This window comes from Heloderma suspectum, chromosome 2 (assembly GCF_057233095.1).
Source record: "Heloderma suspectum isolate Gila_16-S chromosome 2, 16-S_ref, whole genome shotgun sequence".
In the NCBI taxonomy this organism is placed as follows: domain Eukaryota; kingdom Metazoa; phylum Chordata; class Lepidosauria; order Squamata; family Helodermatidae; genus Heloderma; species Heloderma suspectum.
The window spans coordinates 298,367,454-298,384,593 of record NC_139459.1 but is presented as its reverse complement, the minus strand read 5'-3'; the positions used below and the strand labels follow the sequence as shown (position 1 = coordinate 298,384,593).

Here is a 17,140-nt window from a genome sequence, read left to right as displayed (position 1 = left end):
TTTTGTATTATTCCTGCACAAGTCCTATTGAAATGAATGGGAGCTGTACAAAAGCCCTGTTTGGTGGATCACTCCCACTGTTCATTTCAGTCAAAGCAAAGTAGCGTACAGTGAACTAGAACTCTTCAGTCTGGTGAACAAGGGAAGATTAATTGAATTGGTTGGTCCACCTAGGGGTCCTACTGTATTTATTTCAGGGTCATTTTAGCATTTCTGCTAAATCGTCTGTAAAAATAGCAGCCAGATTTGATTGCTTCACTGGAAATTTGAAGTTGTGGAATTTTCATTAACAAATGAAGGCAGAAGCATGATATAGCTCTATTTTATGAAGGAAGACTAATGACTGAATCCGATGAATTGCAAGAGCTCCCAGACCCATCATGAGCACAGTAGGTTCCCAGCCCCAGCCTTCCCACCAGTGGAGAAGAGGCCTTCAGTATGTTTGTATCAGGGGCTATTCCCTGCCCTTTCTATAGCACAGCTACTTATTCAGACATCAAACAGGGAATGATTAGTCTCCTCCTCCTGTTCATTGTGTGGAAACCCGTGAGTAGGACCCAACTGTGCCCCAGCACGAGCGCTAACGACATTACACTACATAAACAACATAAATCGTGCTTGCTAGGGGGCAATGGGGGAAACTGGCTTTTCCCATTTACCTAGAAAGCATTAGTTACATTGTGCAAGTGGTAGTTTAGTGCTGGGGCACAACTGGATCCTACCCTGTGCTTCAAATGTGAAAGTGATAAAGAAGGTTTTCAGGCATATTCAGCTGCAGTGGCAAAAGTTGCTTCATCCACAGCTGCAAGGTGAAGACAATCTATATAGAAGCAAAGGCTGTTCCTTCTTGTTTGGAGAAAGAGAGCTCATTTTTTGAATGCCTGAAGTTCTTTGCCATTTTTTTTTAAAGAGAGAGAAACGCACAAAATTGTGTTTTTTTTCCCTTCTATACAATAAAATCCTGTCAGCACAGCTAATCCCTAGGGAAATCAAAAGTATAAGCCCCAGAACAGCAAACAAGTGCACGGTCAAAAGCATGTAATCAAGATGAAGGCCTCTCTGTACTGAGATTACACACCCCATTGCCTCCAATCACAACCAAGGATGACAGGAACCCAAGTTCAGAGTCATCTGATTTTGCAAGGATTGACAAAGCATGGCTAACAATCCAATAGAAATCAAGAACTACGTTGGATTGTAAAAGTCAGCGTTATTTTTGTGCCTTGGATTTGAGGTAGATTAAATAATTGAAAAGGCTAGCCTATTAGGTCATGATTTCTACGTTACAGCTGTCCAGTACCAGTTGACAGACACTCCGCAAGGCCTGTTGACTGAACCAGAGAGGCAGAGAAGATCTCTGTGGGTAGCAGAGCAACAGTCAATGAAATGGAAAAAGGAACATGATCAAATGGGAAAAAACATTATCAAATGGAAAAAACAGCATTTATAAAACTTCAATTAGTGGAGGTCCTATGGCAGCTACAATTGTATTTTCTGAATAAATGCATTCAAATATATGCTGGAGCAGTTCTAACCGCTAGAGCAACTTTGCTACAGAAAATTACTGCTTCACATAAAACTTGAACTGAGCCTTCTACAATCTCGATAAGTGAACGGCCATGGAAGGTAAGTTTCACTTTTCTTTAGATCTATTGTGAGGGATTCTGTCTTGCAAAGAAACATAGTCTTAAAATTTTAGCAAATCGATAACTTCAAGAGGGATTATGGTTGCTTACTTTTTTTCTACTCAAAAGAATTGTTGCACACGAGGCATACCGATACATAACACACTTCCTAGCTTGCTTATATGAATGTGAAGGGGCACTTGAAATACCATTTACTTTCTGAATGAAGTTTAAGAAATTAAGTGCAAGATAAACTGTGATCACAGTAAGTTAATGGCTTCATGTAAAGGTTGGTGCGATTAGTTGTGAATTCAAATGTTCTTAAATATCCGAATCCTGTTAGCAATTCTAATTTCAATTTTGCATTCAGTGGCTTTTCCATCTTGCTGCATATTTGAATAATATTTGACTTGAAGGGCAATTGAATGCATGTTTACTAAGAAGCCCTCTAATTTCAGTGGGATTTACTCCCAAATAAATCTGCACAAGACTAAAGCCCTTAAAGGCTTCTGCTTAGAAATTAGATATTACTAAGAAGTCTCAGGAACCATTTATGAAAAGAGACAGAAAATTCTGATTAAGCTGCCATATGCACATGTACATATGATTCTTAATCATGATTGCCTGGTTCTTAGATTGCTTTATCGTGTGCATGCATATAATCAATGCCATAAGAGAAAAATTGTCTATAAATATAGTAGGACCCATTGTATTACTTGGACCAGTGAAAGGATCTACGGGATCATTTTAAGGAACTGTAGATCATTTTATCAACTTTATTAACTTTTTCACCGAAGTGACACATTCAAGAACTTTTATTTAATGTGATTTTATTGGATATGCTCTTGTTTGATATTGGTTAATGTTTTAAGTATAACTTTGTTATTTTATCTGTATTTTATTGTCAGCGGCCTTGAGCACTACATTTAGTAAAAAGGTGGGATAGAAATTTAATAGTTAAAAAAATAAATAAATAAAATGTTAGAAAACACATATGGGTAATATACAAGAACTGTAGCAGTGCAATCCTATTCATGTTTATTTGGACATAAGCCCCATGATGTTTAATGGGGTTTACTCCCAAGTGTATAAAGGATTGCTGCAACCCTATACAACTAAATGGGGCTTACTTCTGAGCAGACATACCTAGGATTGCACTTCATGTGTACCACAATTTGAACTACTATGAATAAGTTGCAATGGAGATGTTTAAGAGCAGCTGTTAAAATACAAGAATTACTAGCTTTTGCAGCAGTGTACTGCAAATGGGTTTATTTTTATAAGGTTTGATCAAAATGTGCCACAGACAGTTGTCCAATCCACAGGGCTCAGCTCCTTCAAATGTGCATGTCTCTAATGCAGGTAGGCTATCCCATTAATTTCTTTGTACAACCTGACTAGTGATTGGAGAGGAATTCACTGTTTTACACAAAGAAGCTCTTGAAAACAGGAGAGCTCTCAAGCTATTAGGAATTCATTAGATCGGGATGACTGATTAATCCTATAGATCCCATGATAGAATGTAATAAAATGTGTAAGATTTATTGAAGAAAATGGGACCACTAATAGGCTTAAAGTTAATCACTGGCTTAAGTGCTTTGCATAACTATAATGAGTGTGCTTGATATCTTTCAGGGACCAGCCCAACCTCCTCCAACCTGGTGCCCTCCATATATTTTGGACTACAACATCCATCACCCTTGACCATGCTCGCTGGGGTTGATGGGAATTATAATCTAACACATGTGGAAGGCATCCAGTTGGGGAAGGCTGGACTAGTCAACTAGTCCTCATCAGTGAATGAATTACATGAATTAAAAATTCCTTAAACAGAAGTTGGACCTGCAGTTTTATTATAACAGGATTTGTTCTAAACATTATTACTGATGAATGATAAAATTACAGCCCTATATCACTGAAAACACTCGGTTGAATATTCTCTTGTCCCCTGCATGTTGACAGTATGGTTCTAATCAGTTGAGCTCATTTATGAAATATTATTCTGCTGGATGTCATTTTCAGAACAGATATTTGCACTTCTGATAAAGCTATGGAAAGTAGCTTCATTTAAATACATTTGAGATCATCTCCAATTTACATGACATAAGGATTTTAAAAACAATAGCTACAATTCAGTCCCCTACTCAAATAATATGCAACTATTCCATCATGAATTTATTATTTAGAATATACATCTCATCAATATGCCATCACAAGATGCTAAATGCAACACTGATACGTCTTTTCTTATTGTATAGGTTCATGGCTTTTCATTTCAAGAGTCATCATACTAATGAATATGGTGAGTGGCTGTCCTCCAAAGTGTCGATGCCATCAGTTTTCAAAGACAGTGGATTGCAGGAATCGAGGACTTGTTGAAGTTCCTTTCCATTTACCTGCTGAAACTCAAATACTACTTTTGTCAAATAACCACATTCAGAAAATCAGTCAAAGTGCTTTCACTGACACTCTGGCTTTAAAAATTCTGGACTTATCCAATAATTCTGTCTCAGGTCTGTTGCCTAGCACATTCAAAGGACTGCGAAATCTACAGATTCTAAACCTAACTAAGAACTTCATTGAATATGTGGACAACAAGACTTTTAGTTCCCTTCCACACCTAAAAGAGCTGGATTTATCATCCAACAATATCTTAAGTCTGCCTGAAACTCTAGGAAACAACACAGGAAATATAACATTGTTGTCTCTGAAACATAATAAACTTCAGAGAGTACACAGACTTCTTTTGGAATCTCTGCCAAATCTGAAAGTGGGTCTTTTCAAGGGTAACTACTGGCAATGCAACTGTCAGGTCTTTGGCCTTAAATTATGGCTGGAAAGCTTTTTGTATAGAGGTAAGTAACTTTTCTCTATTACATATATACTGTGTGTCCAGCAAATGTCACTGGGACATCTCACTGTATCTATCTAGTGTAGTTTTAATTAAGGAAGCATCTAATCACATGCAAAACAGGACTGCAGGGTGGGGTTGACTATGGATGATTTGCTGATGTAGTCCATCACATATACACTTCCTACACTTCTTACTGTGTAAGACAGATGTGATGATCATTACTTTTAGCAAGCATACATAGTGTTTGGGTGTGTTTTCGTGTGTGTGTGTGTGTGTGTGTGTGTGTTTCTCAACCTCAAATGTTTCAACACTATCAACTGTGTATCATAATTACTATAACATCTGGGATTACATACTCAGTGTAAAAGAATCCATTTGACTTTTTTGGAATTATAAGGTGTACACAAAGTGAGAGGGTTTTACCCTTTAAAGGTGGCCTAAAATAATTTTAATAATAGTAAATACAAGGGTTAATATTTATTTATTTATATTTATATACTATCCAAAAACAAAAATTAAAACATACATCAAAATAAAATCTAAAAATGAATAAAACCAATAGCAGAGAATCGATCTATTGTGCTGATGTTATAATGTATCAAAAATATTTCAGACTGCAATCCTTTTGTCCCTGGGAGGGTATCCTAGGGGCTGAAAGATATTGTTGATTCCCCACTCCAAGGCCATAGACAAAGCTACAACCGTTGGCGGGAAATCCCTGCTCAGATTTCCCACCCACCCCCTCCCAGCTACCATGGACAGTTCTGCAACAGTTACTCTTCTGTGGTTGCTGCAGTGACCTCAGAAGAGGATGGGGAGGAGAAAAAGGGGTGCAACAGCAAGCAGGGATCATAGGTGGGGCTTGCAGATTTAATGACTCCTCTGCCTATCCCCCCATAATTTGAGTACTGGAATACAATTCCATGGTGGCCATTACTTTCTAAGATCCTTGGATAGTTAAAAAAAAAAAAAAGTATGTTATTTCTTTCCATCCTGGTTTCCTGGTATGCATTGCTGGAGTCATAATACATAACAGGAATCTCCAGGGATTATGAAGAACATATGAATGTATGATTAGATGTATTTCAATTGTTATACCTGAAAAATAGTGTCACACTTTTATCTCAGGGAAACAGGCCTTGCTTGACAAATTAATTATCCATTTTGCTTTCCACATCTTTGTGCTGTTTTAATCTACATACATTTGTAACATGAAGTTATTTCCAATGCAGTTTAGAGAAAGCACATATTGTGTATTCCACCAGCATATTTACATTTCTCTAGCATTGTTATGTTATGACTTACACAAAGCAAACTGATCCATCCTCTCGGTCAATGATACCCAGTCCTCTCCCAGATCTACACACACATACACACACATACCACCTTTCTGTCCCCCAGTTGGGACTCTCCAAGGCAGCTTATAAACAAAACTGAAAACAAAGAATTAAGGTACATCAAAATTAAATAATTAAGGGCATGGCAGGCTGGAGAATGCTGGGAGTTGTAGGACTTTTTCTGTCTAAATGTGCATAGGATTGCAGACTAAATTAATTAAATAAAAAGACACACACAAGTATAACAGCATAACAGAGTCAGCCAAAACAAGACGGAGAACAAAATCCACTTATTACCCTTGCAGAAGGTATAGTGAAGCAACACAATTTTTGCCTGATGTCAAAATGCCCAGTAATTCTAAACCTACTGGTTTTAGGGAGCAACCCCCCATGCTGCCTGGGGAATGCTGGGACCTGTAGGATTTATTTCTGCCTAAACATGCATAGGATTTCACCCTTACAAGAGGGGCCTTTAGATGATGATGTGTATTACTTCACTTATGTCAAATTGTGGTAAGCAAGGTCCCAAAGGAGGAATAGCTCAAGCTTTCTCAGACTTAAGCAGGACGCTGCTTATCTCCTCTCCAAGGCCCATTGCCTCCCAAGTATAACAGCAGCTCGTTTTCCAAGATTGTCTTATCCCAGCCTATTGCCTCCACAGAGAAACATGTATGGTGTGACCCAGTCTTCCCCCAGATGTGTACTACAAGTCCCATCATCCCCAAACAGTACAGCCATTGGTCCAACACATCGGGAGAGCATCAGCTTGAGGAAGGCTGGTGTAACCTGATCTGATGCATATTTACTCAGAAATAAGTCCCGCTGTGTTCAATAGTTTATCGTTATTAAATGAACTGAGTACACCATTCAGCACACATTGTAGAATGCATTTGTCTCATTTTAGAAATGGGAAACACTCAGGATAGTGAAGTGTCTTGCCAAAGAAAGATAATTAATCCACTGCAGAGATGAGTATTAATCCCATGGTACAGATGAGGAAGACTCAGAGAAATACTCATCATGATACTAACAATGCTACATCCTTGTAGGAAATTCTTAACCATGCACAGTCTGAAATTAGGGATGTTAGAGAATTCCGCCATGGATCCCAGGGGGGCTGAATTCCAGTGAATTCGGCCCCCCAGAATCCGTGGCAGAACGGAGCAACCCGTCCCACCACCCCGCGAAAGCCCCCCGGAACGGAGCCTACCTGGCAGCGGCTCTGGCTTTGGCTCCAGTGGTGGCTCCAGCGACGGCGGTGGCTCCAGCTGCTGCCAGGCTGCTGCAGACACAAATGGCGTCCTGAGTAGGGGACGCCATTTATGTCCCTATGGTAGCCCATGATAGGCTACATAAATATTTACGTAGCCTATCACGGCTAAAGCGGGGACGCAAATGGCATCCCCTACGTCATTTGCGTTCCTGTTTTCTCCGTGATAGGCTATGCAAATATTTACATAGCCTATGACAGCTAAAGCAGGAATGCAAATGGTGTAGGGGACGCCATTTGCATCCCCGCTTTAGCTGTGATAGGCTACGTAAATATTTACGTAGCCTATCACGGAGAAAACGGAAATGCAAATGGCATAGGGGACGCCATTTGCGTCCCCGCTTTAGCTGTGATAGGCTACGTAAATATTTACGTAGCCTATCACGGGCTACCATAGGGATGCAAATGGCGTCCCCTACTCAGGACGCCATTTGCGTCCGCAGCAGCCCGGCAGCGGCTGGAGGCCCCGCTGCAGGCTGGCCTGGCTGGCGGCTCCATGGCCTGGCCGTGAGCTGGCCAGGCAGGATTCCGGGGGGAGGAACGGATCGCTCCCCCCCCCCCGTCGAGGATTTCGGGGGGAGGGACGGAGCGGATATCCCTGGACGAAAACCAGGTAAGTGTTTTGTACATCCCTACCTGAAATAGACTTCACATATAATCCATACATATGCAGGAACACACACCATTCTACACTGAATTGATGACTCTAAAATAAATTACTACTTGATACCACATAAATGCCATCATATGAAAATATATTGAGCTATACCTGTTACTTGAAAATAAACACTATAATCTTAAATTGGAGCTTATTCAAGTAAGTTTGTGTATGACTGTAGCCAAAACCGCCAGAATGTGACAGAGAACTGATGTATAGTATAGGGGCTAAGAAACTGGGCTCTAAGAATGATGATGTCCACAGTTCAAATCTTGCCTCTGCCATGAACTCACTCACTGGTCTTAGGCAAGCCACTTTCAGTTTCTCAGCTCCTCCACTTTCAATATGGGAAGATTAGTAGAGATCTACTTTACAGGGTTGTTAGAAAGATTACAACAAGATAATGCACATAAAACCCTTTGACCATTTAAAGGCACTACATATTGCTAATAGTATTGTGTCAAGAGCTGGTCATTACTGAGCATACACTCATGTCATTTGGTTGATAGGGAGAGTAATCGTTTGATTGTTGAGCAAATTAACAAGTCAGAGAACTTGAAGTAGGAGATCACAGGAATATAGCTGCCATTTTCAGCTAAAATCTTACAACAGTTGCCACACAAGCTTTTAAAAAACAATGCTGGTGAATATAATTTTCAAGCTGTCAATAGGAAGCACATCCCCTCATTGCCAATTAATCTCTCTTTCAAAGCAATATTATTTGAACAATTTTCAATTAAAAGACAGCATAGCCACATGTGTTAAGCAAAGAAGCAACCCCCCCACACACACAAACACATTTTTCTTTTCCTTCTCTGCTACCAACCACAAGTATCTCCAAGCACCATAATAAGAGTTTTTCCCACCCCTCTCTTCTCTTGATTAGATAAAGATTGTGCTAATCACGGTCACCTCAAAAACCCTGATAGATGCCAGTGGGAAAGGAGCCAAACAAACCTCCCAGGGTAGAGGACTCCACAGTGTGGACACCACAGCTAAGAAGGCCCTATTCTGGATCCTCACAATCCACAGGTGTCAGTGATGAGACACTTGAGTAGGGCCTATATCAAAGACCTAAGCAAGCAGGGAAGATCATTTAAATATCCTGGCCCCAAACCATTTAGGGGTTTCGATATTATAACTAACCAAGTTTGAATTAGCCATGGAAATGGGCCAATGAAGATGGTACAATATCAGAAGCACATGATTGACAGGTCCCAGTCAGAATGATAGTTGCAGCATGTTACACCAGCTGACGTTTCTGAACACATTTAGACTATTCATTCTCAACAAATAAGTGTTCTGATCTTACAGAATACTGCTGCATTCATAAAATGCCCCTGTTATTAGCTGAAAACAAATGGAACTAAATTAGAACTCTCAAGGAATATGTTTGTAGGATTAAAATATACCTTAGTCCAAATGCAGTTCAGGTAAAAGTGATTTTTAATTATATTATATTTATATTGAATTATATTTCCCAAACTAATCACAGAGAATATAAGAACATAGGAAGAGTCATGCTGTATCAGACCAAGGGCCTATTGATAGTGCCCATTCTCTGAAACTCCCTACTAATACAAGGCAGGCACCACCTCTTCTGGATTTTCAGCACTTACGAAAACCATACCTTTTCCAATATGCATTCCCAGGAAGGTAATCTTGCCCTCTGCACATTGCTTAGAAATTCCTTTAACATAAGCAATTCACAAATGCCATATAATCCTCAACATCCTCAGTTCCCACAGTGGCCAACCAGATGCCTATGAGAAGCCCACAAGCAGGACATGAGCGTAATAACACCCTCCCACTAGTGTTCCCCAGCAACTGGCATACTGCCTCTGATATATCAGACTTGAATTGCACATTTATATCGATATTCTTGATAAAGCAGAGCCCTAGCCAGACTTGTAGAATGAAAGTATTTTTAGAGAACTATGATGAAAATTTCCTATGGTCATAGACCTAAAAATCATAATGTTCAGAGTCTGATTATGATCACAGCAGCTGGAGAAGGTACAAGTGGTAATTTGATTTAGGCCTATTTTTATTATACTTTTTAAAGGATTTTGAATCAAACCACAAAACTTAAAAAACACCGTTCTTCTTTTCTACCCATTAGTTGGCAGTAGTTACATTTGTGGTGGACATACCCCATTTTAATCACTTCCTGCACAGAAGAATTCTATTACAGGGTTAAGATTGAATTTAGATTATGCCTTCTCACTTAATGAAAGATATCCTAACAAAAAACAGTGAATTATTGCAACCCAGTTCTAGGCATAATTTCCACTCAGTTCAATGGAACCTACTCACAAGTAATGGGGATAGGGCTGCAGTCATGCAAAGCAATCTTAAGCATTCAGAATTAAGTTCCATTAAGCTCAATGCAGTTTACTCCCCAGTAAGCGTGTTTAAGATTGCAGACCTTAGGGTAAAACCTTATGCATGCTTCCTTGGGAGCAACTCCCACTGAATTCAATATGTCTTATTCTTAAGTAAACATGCATAGGATTGGGCTGTTAGCTGTTGTGTATGCTGCTCTGAGAACATTTATGTAACGTAAGAATAGCCATTTTAAAAAATCAAAATCGAATAAAATCATTGCAGCAGGCGTACTATACACAAAATATTGGGGTCTGACCTAATTCTGTGAGAATGGTAACATACACTGTCTGAATAACCAACTAAAGCCTATTATATATAAGTTAAATACACAGAAAGAAAGCAGATTTTTTAAATAGAAAAATGGCTTATATTCAATAAATACTGGAATAGTAAAACCTCATCCACAACACACACACCACATTAAATTTATAATCATGCATGTTCCAGAGGGGTAGCCTAGCCATATTAGTCTAGTGCTGCAAAAACAACAAATGGCACCTTAAAGACTAACAAATGTATTTATTCTGCCATAAGCTTTCATGGACACTTTCCATTTCATCAGATGCATGATGAACTATGTTTTGTGAATGGCAACTATTAAGGTAATTATCACTGTCTGTACTTCTTTGTATTTCAGTTCTCTCTAACAACACTGTTTACACCCCCCACCCCCACCAATGTGTACATAGACTGGCCCATTTGAGATTGGCCCTTCATGCATTTGATCAAGTGGACACTGTCCACAAAAGCTTATGCCAGAATAAATAATTTTTTTAGTCTTTAAGGTATTGTTTTATTGTATGCATCTCTTCTATGTCTATACATTTTCCTCACTTCATGTTATGTACGTATATTACATTTATAAACATAACAAAAGAAAAAAGAGGTTTCTTATATTCTGAGAATGATATTCACTCCTCAAATGACTGATGGCATGTGTGGCTCACTACTGTGGTTAAATTCTCTGGAGAAAGAAACTAGAACCCTAAAAACCAATATATTTGTATATTTCAAAAAAATCTATACCACTTTTCCTTTAAAAATCAATCAGTCAATCAATCAATCAATCCTAAAGCGGTTTACAAGATAAAATCATGACAAAATACAGTAGAGCCAATCATTAAAACAATGATAAAAACATTAACATTTAAGTTAAAATAAGTAGGAGTAGCTGACAATACTAGTGGTCAGGGAAATGCCTGGGGAAATAAATGTGTCTTCTGTTGTTGGCGGAAACACTGGCCTGATTTCAGTAGGGGGATCATTCCACATGTGGGACTTGTGGGTGCTGCAACAGAGGAGGCCCTCCTCCGCAACATGGCCAAATCAACATCAATAGGCTGTGGGACAGTGAGCAAGGCCCCTCCCCTCAGGACATAGGACCGGAATGGTCTCTCAGATAACCCAGTCCTGAGCTGTTTAGGGACTTATAAACCAACAGTAACTCCTTGAATATGGCTCGGTAGCTAATTGGCCTTTCAGCACAGGAGTCATGTCTGTGCAGTAGGACACTCCACAGAGCTGCTCCATTCTGCACTAGATGAAGCTTCCCGACCAATCTCAAGGGCACAAGACCCACATAAAGCACATTACAATAGTCCAGTCTTGAAGGTGCCAATGCATGGATCACTGTGGCTGGGCTATCCCTTTCCAGGAATGGCTGTAGCTGTTGTACCAGCCTATGCTTGGTAAAAAAAGCCTCGGTGCTTTTTGCCACCGAGGCCACTTGAGCTTCAAATGACAGAGATGAATCCAAGAGCATCCCCAGATTACGTGCCTGTCCCTGTCCCTGTCGGGGGAATGCAACCCCATCCAAGCAGGACAGGTAACCTACACAACTCCTGGACCCACCCAGAGATCTTCCATCTTATCAGGATTCAATTTCAGTTGGTTGATCCTCATCCAGCCCACCACTGTAGCCAAGTACTAGTCCACACCTGACTCAGATGTACCAGAGAAACAGAGCTGGGTGTCATCTGCATTTGGATGACAACAAATTGCCCTGAATTCCTGAATGACTGCACCAATGGCTTCATGCAGATGTTAAAAAGCATTGGTAACAGCACAATTGCCAGGGGGCCTAGACACAATCCTCTAATGCCACTCTCTGGAACCGACCCCGCAGGTAGGAATGGAACCTCTGAGATACAGTGCCCTCTAATCCAACTTCACAGAGCCAGTTCAGGAGAATACCATGGTCGCTGGTATCAAAAGCCATTGAGAAATCAAGAAGAAGCAATAGGGTCAGACTTCCCCTGTCCCTGTCCCAATAAAGATCATCCCTCAGGGTGACTGAGACCAGTTCCATCCCAAAGCCAGGACTGAACCCAGATTGCAATGGGTCCAGATACTTCATACCCTCCAAGAGCTGTGCTGCCACCAGCCTCTCAAGCATGTTGCTCCAAAGGTGGGTATTTGTAACTGGGCAGTAGTTATCATAGTCTTCTGGGTCAAGGGATGGCTTTTTTCAGGAGTAGTCACACAATTGCCTCTTAAAAGAGGGAGGGAGCGTTGCCATTCACCACTCCCTGGACCCGCCTGGTCAGACCTCCCCAGCTAGCCCTAATAAGCCATGATAGGCAAGAGTCAAGGAAGCACATGGTCAGTTGCATCACTGCAAGTGTCTTGTCCATATCATCAGGCCTCATCAACTGAAATTGACCCTACAAAACTGGATAAGTTGGTGCACTGGACACTTCAAGAGGTCCTATCTCAACACTGGCATTCAGATCGCTATGAAAACAAGCGATTTTGTCCTCAAAGTGCCTAGCAAATTCATCACAGCAGACCTCTGCAGATATCAATATACTATTTGTTGGGGCAGATGACACTCAGCCTCACACCACTCGAAAAAGTTCCTCTGGATGGCTATTTGAGGATCCAAAATGAATTTCTCTGTCTGTTATCTTATAAATCAAGAATATAAATGTAAAGTGCAAAAACTGTTATTCCCCCCCCCCATCACTATCTTACCCTGTCTTCTGGGCCCTATGCCTCAAGCCACGGGCGGGGAACCTGTGGCCTCCAGATGTTGTTGCACTATAACCACCATCTTCCCCAATCATTGGCCATGAGGGCTGGGCTGGTGGCTTGTCTTCCACTGAAGGTTTCCCGCCTCTCTGATTCTTGAGCTCTCTCAACTCTGTCCTTGCTTCTCATCAACAGTCCATAGATCCCCCTGTTTTGTTTATTACATTTATATCCCATTTTTTTTCGTCCTTAAGAACCCAAGGCAGCATACATTATTCTCTTCCTCTCCATTTTATCCTCACAACAACAACCCTGTGAGGTAGGTTGTGTGAGAGTCTGTGACTGACCCAAAGTCATCCAGTGAGCTTCCATGGACGAGTGGGGACTAGAATCTGGATCTCCCAACTCCCAGTCCAACACTCTAGCCACTACACCACGCTGGCTCCTGTCCTTAAGCCCTGTGTGAGATTTTTTCCCCCTCCCAGCCAGGCCTTTCACTGCCTTCAGAAAAACTGCAGTTTGTTGACATAGTACTATTGCTCATATCTGCCAACAATCTGACACCTCTCTGGGTGGAAAACATCTGATCATTCTGGCATTGAAATAATTTCCCTTTTGCTCTGATCAGCATGAAATATAACCATGGTTTCCGAAACACTGACCTGTTAACATGATCAGAACAGCCCACCACAGACTGTTCAGCCACAGTAAGCTGTGATGTGTTCTGGATGGCATTCTGCATATTCAACCCCCAACTGGGGCTTGTCACTGCATCCAAATAGGGATGGGGCGGGCACCCGATTCCATCCAGGAATCCAGAGGAAACTGCCCATGCCCCAAGCCACACTCGCTGGGCCCCTGCCCCCGCTGGCCCCCTGCCTGTGCTCACCAAACCACCCACATTCATCCGGGCATCAGCACTGAGCTCCACGATTATCATTTTTCAGAAAAAAATGGTGATCATGAAAAAGCACATATTTGCATATATGCAAAATGGGGTTGTGAATAGCGTACATAGGCAAGATTACAGGTGTTTGCTTGCTTGTAATCTTGCTTATATAGGCCAGTGACAGCCCCATTTTATGTATATGCGCATTTCACAAATGCTCATATTCGCGTATATGCAAAATGGTGCCATGAATGGCCCATATACGCAAGATTACAGGCACACAAACACCTGTAATCTTGCATATATGGGTGACTCATGGCCCCATTTCATCATGTATACACAAATATGCACATTTTCATGATCACCATTTTATTTTTCAAAAAATGGTGATCACAGAGCTTGACGAGACTGCCCAGATTAGTGCGGGTGGCTCAGTGAGCTCAAGAGTGGGTCCAGGTGCATACGGGCAGGGGCAGGGTCTAAGCGGGCACTCGGAGAACCCGGACAGGGGTGCGCCCACCCAACCCTATGTCCAAATGCCGCCCCTGTGGGTTATGTGAGGGTGAAACAACCATCACAAAACCCATGGACTGTTTAATGCTCGCATAACCGATACTGACCGGGTTCAGACATAATGACAACCCTTGGTTGGGGGCTGAATATGCAAAATGCTGGCCAGGACATGCTGGCATGCATCACAGCTCACTATGGCTTAAACAACCCATGGTGGACTGTTTGATCATGTGAACCATCCCACTGTTACTGCATGGTAGCCACATGCACTTCCCCCATGTTCTGGCCATGATATACAGTAATTCACACACACACATGAATACTAGTTAGGTGAAATATAACAGATTTTGGGTTGGACCCAGATTTACGCTGGATCAACAGCACTGGCAGAAGTGAACTTCCCTGCCCCCATCTTCTCATGGCAGCTGCTCCAGCCCCTGAAAGTGCTACACAGAGAGTCAGGAGACCCTGCTGAATGGGATGAGGTGTGCTGTGGTGAGAGAGAACCAGGCAGAGGGACTTTTTGCAAGGGAAGAGCTTCCTGTTGCCGAAGGCTTCCTGTTCTGAATGCTGCCCCTCACCAGTGGCTGTTCTGTGAGGTCTCCTGAGTAGGGATGTCACAGGCGCCCAACTGGGTCTGGGAGTCCATCAGGCCCCTCCCACCCTCAACCCCCAGACAGCACCTGCTGAGATGCTGTCCTCGCTCACCCCCTGCTCATGCCCTGCTTGCTTTATGCCTCTAATATTGCGCACCTTAAGCTTTCCCAGCCCCAAACTGTGCATATTTAAATATGAACTTTTTTTTTATTTTTTGTGCACACAACAAAGGCAGGAAAATGGCAGGCACTCACCAAATGGGATCACAGTAAGTCTGGGCAACTCGGCGAGCTCATGGGCGGCCCGAGCATGGGTCCGGGGGGCTGGGGCGAGCAGGGTCTGGGCTTCTGCGGGCGCCTGGAGAACCTGAACTGGGATGGGTTCTCACATCCCTACTCCTGAGTGTTGAGAGTGGCTTTTCAGAATGGCTGCCCTACTAGCGGGGAAGACGCTCAAACATCCCAAGGGGTGTGGAGGAACTCTGATCTGGCCATTTGGATTCCGGTCATCCTTTTAGTTTGGCCTCATTCTGACAAAACGGTAGTAGCATGACTGATGACAGCGATGTGATTGTTGGTATTTTTCACCATTTATGACCTTATTCTTACCATTTTTACCATGACTGGGATATTTTCATATAGCTTTTGTTTTTAAGGGAAATTTTATGTCTAACGAATGAGTAACAACCTCCCCACCCCACCCTACTCTGGACTTTTTTTTTAGTTCTTTCCATTATTCTAATTTAACTATAAACAAACCTTTGTAAAATACCATTGTAATTTTTTTTTCAGGGGAAGAAGAATCAGTTTTTACATTACTTTGGTTAGCTGGTAGAATCAGATTCTTCTGAAGTACCAAGGGTTTAAGACAAATCTCTTCTTTTCAGGGGGAATCAGTGATGGTGTAATCTGCTCAACGCCTGAAAATCGGAAAGGAAAAGACCTCCTCAAAATTCCTTATGAGTTGTATGGGATCTGTCCTCATACAGCTTCTGAAATTCACCAGGCACATCACTACTCTGAGCACATAAGTTCTCTGAAGCATGGCCACCACAATGAGTACGGAGGAGATGGCAGCCACTCGCACTGTGAACCTAAACCAAAGCCGCGGCCTGTTAGCTTGCGTCATGCCATTGCCACTGTAGTCATAACTGGCGTGGTCTGTGGGATTGTATGTCTCATGATGTTGGCTGCCGCTGTGTATGGCTGCGCCTATGCTGCAATTATGGCAAAATACCACCGGGAAAACTCACACTCCCCCCCTGGCAATGAGAAGGGAAGTGTTGAGGAAAAAGAGCCATTTAAGAGCTCATTGGCTTGAATTACAGATTGCTATGAGCTTTCCAAAACAAATACTATTTTTCCCCTGTTACAAGAGTAGTGTTGGAATAGGATTGATTAACTAGTTGCTCTTGTGTGTTGGTTTTTCACATTCAAGACTGCTTCAATATAACCCTATGCCTAAAATGATCTTTTGAAAGTTGGAATCGCTACAGTGAACAAATGTACTCGTCTAGTACATCTTAAGGTTAAACGCCATGTTTCTTGAAAGACGCAACAAGCAGGAAAACATTCTGCTATGCCAGGGATGGGCAACCCATTGTCTGCAGGTCCTGTGCAGCCCTCCACTACTCTCTGTGCCCTGAGAGCCCCACTCCCTCTTTCCTGTAACCCAGATGATCCAATGGCCTGCAAGAAAAAGGCCTCTGCAGCATTGGAGCAATGATCCTGACTGGGGCCCCTGGCAGCCCCAGCCTGTCCCACTGCCTGGAGCGGGAGGACATGTGCTGCTGCCGCAACCTCATTGCCCGTCCCTTTCCTCTGCTGCTGCAGCCATCTCACACCCCTTCCCCTCCTTCCCCACCACCACTGCATCATGCCCCCTTCCCCCATCCCACACTCCCTTACCTCTACTGTCACACCTGCTCTATGGAGAGCTGTGTGGCCCAAAGAAGCAGCCTCCCGGGTCTCACGAGACCTCACCGAGCTCTTACGAGAGCCCCGCAGTTACTTCTGCCAGCTGCAGGCTCTCGAAGGGGA

General features: G+C 42.3%; 2 protein-coding genes across 2 annotated transcripts in view; one reads left to right on the top strand and one right to left on the bottom strand.

Moving 5' to 3' along the window:
• CACNA2D3 (calcium voltage-gated channel auxiliary subunit alpha2delta 3) overlaps window positions 1-17,140 on the bottom strand; it is an 821,063-nt gene that overhangs the window by 105,265 nt on the left and 698,658 nt on the right. The window lies entirely within an intron of this gene.
• On the top strand, window positions 1,620-16,421 carry LRTM1 (leucine rich repeat transmembrane protein 1). Its single transcript, XM_084834052.1, has 3 exons — window positions 1,620-1,626; window positions 3,884-4,480; window positions 15,988-16,421. Exons 1-3 carry the CDS (start codon window positions 1,620-1,622, stop codon window positions 16,419-16,421), a joined length of 1,038 nt encoding a protein of 345 aa, XP_084690178.1.

What these genes read in the sequence shown, in the direction of transcription:
- LRTM1 (XM_084834052.1), top strand. An exon ending in GGAAAGCTTTTTGTATAGAG is followed by an intron (nt 4,481 to 15,987) that starts GTAAGTAACTTT and finishes TCTTCTTTTCAG; the next exon opens with GGGGAATCAGTGATGGTGTA.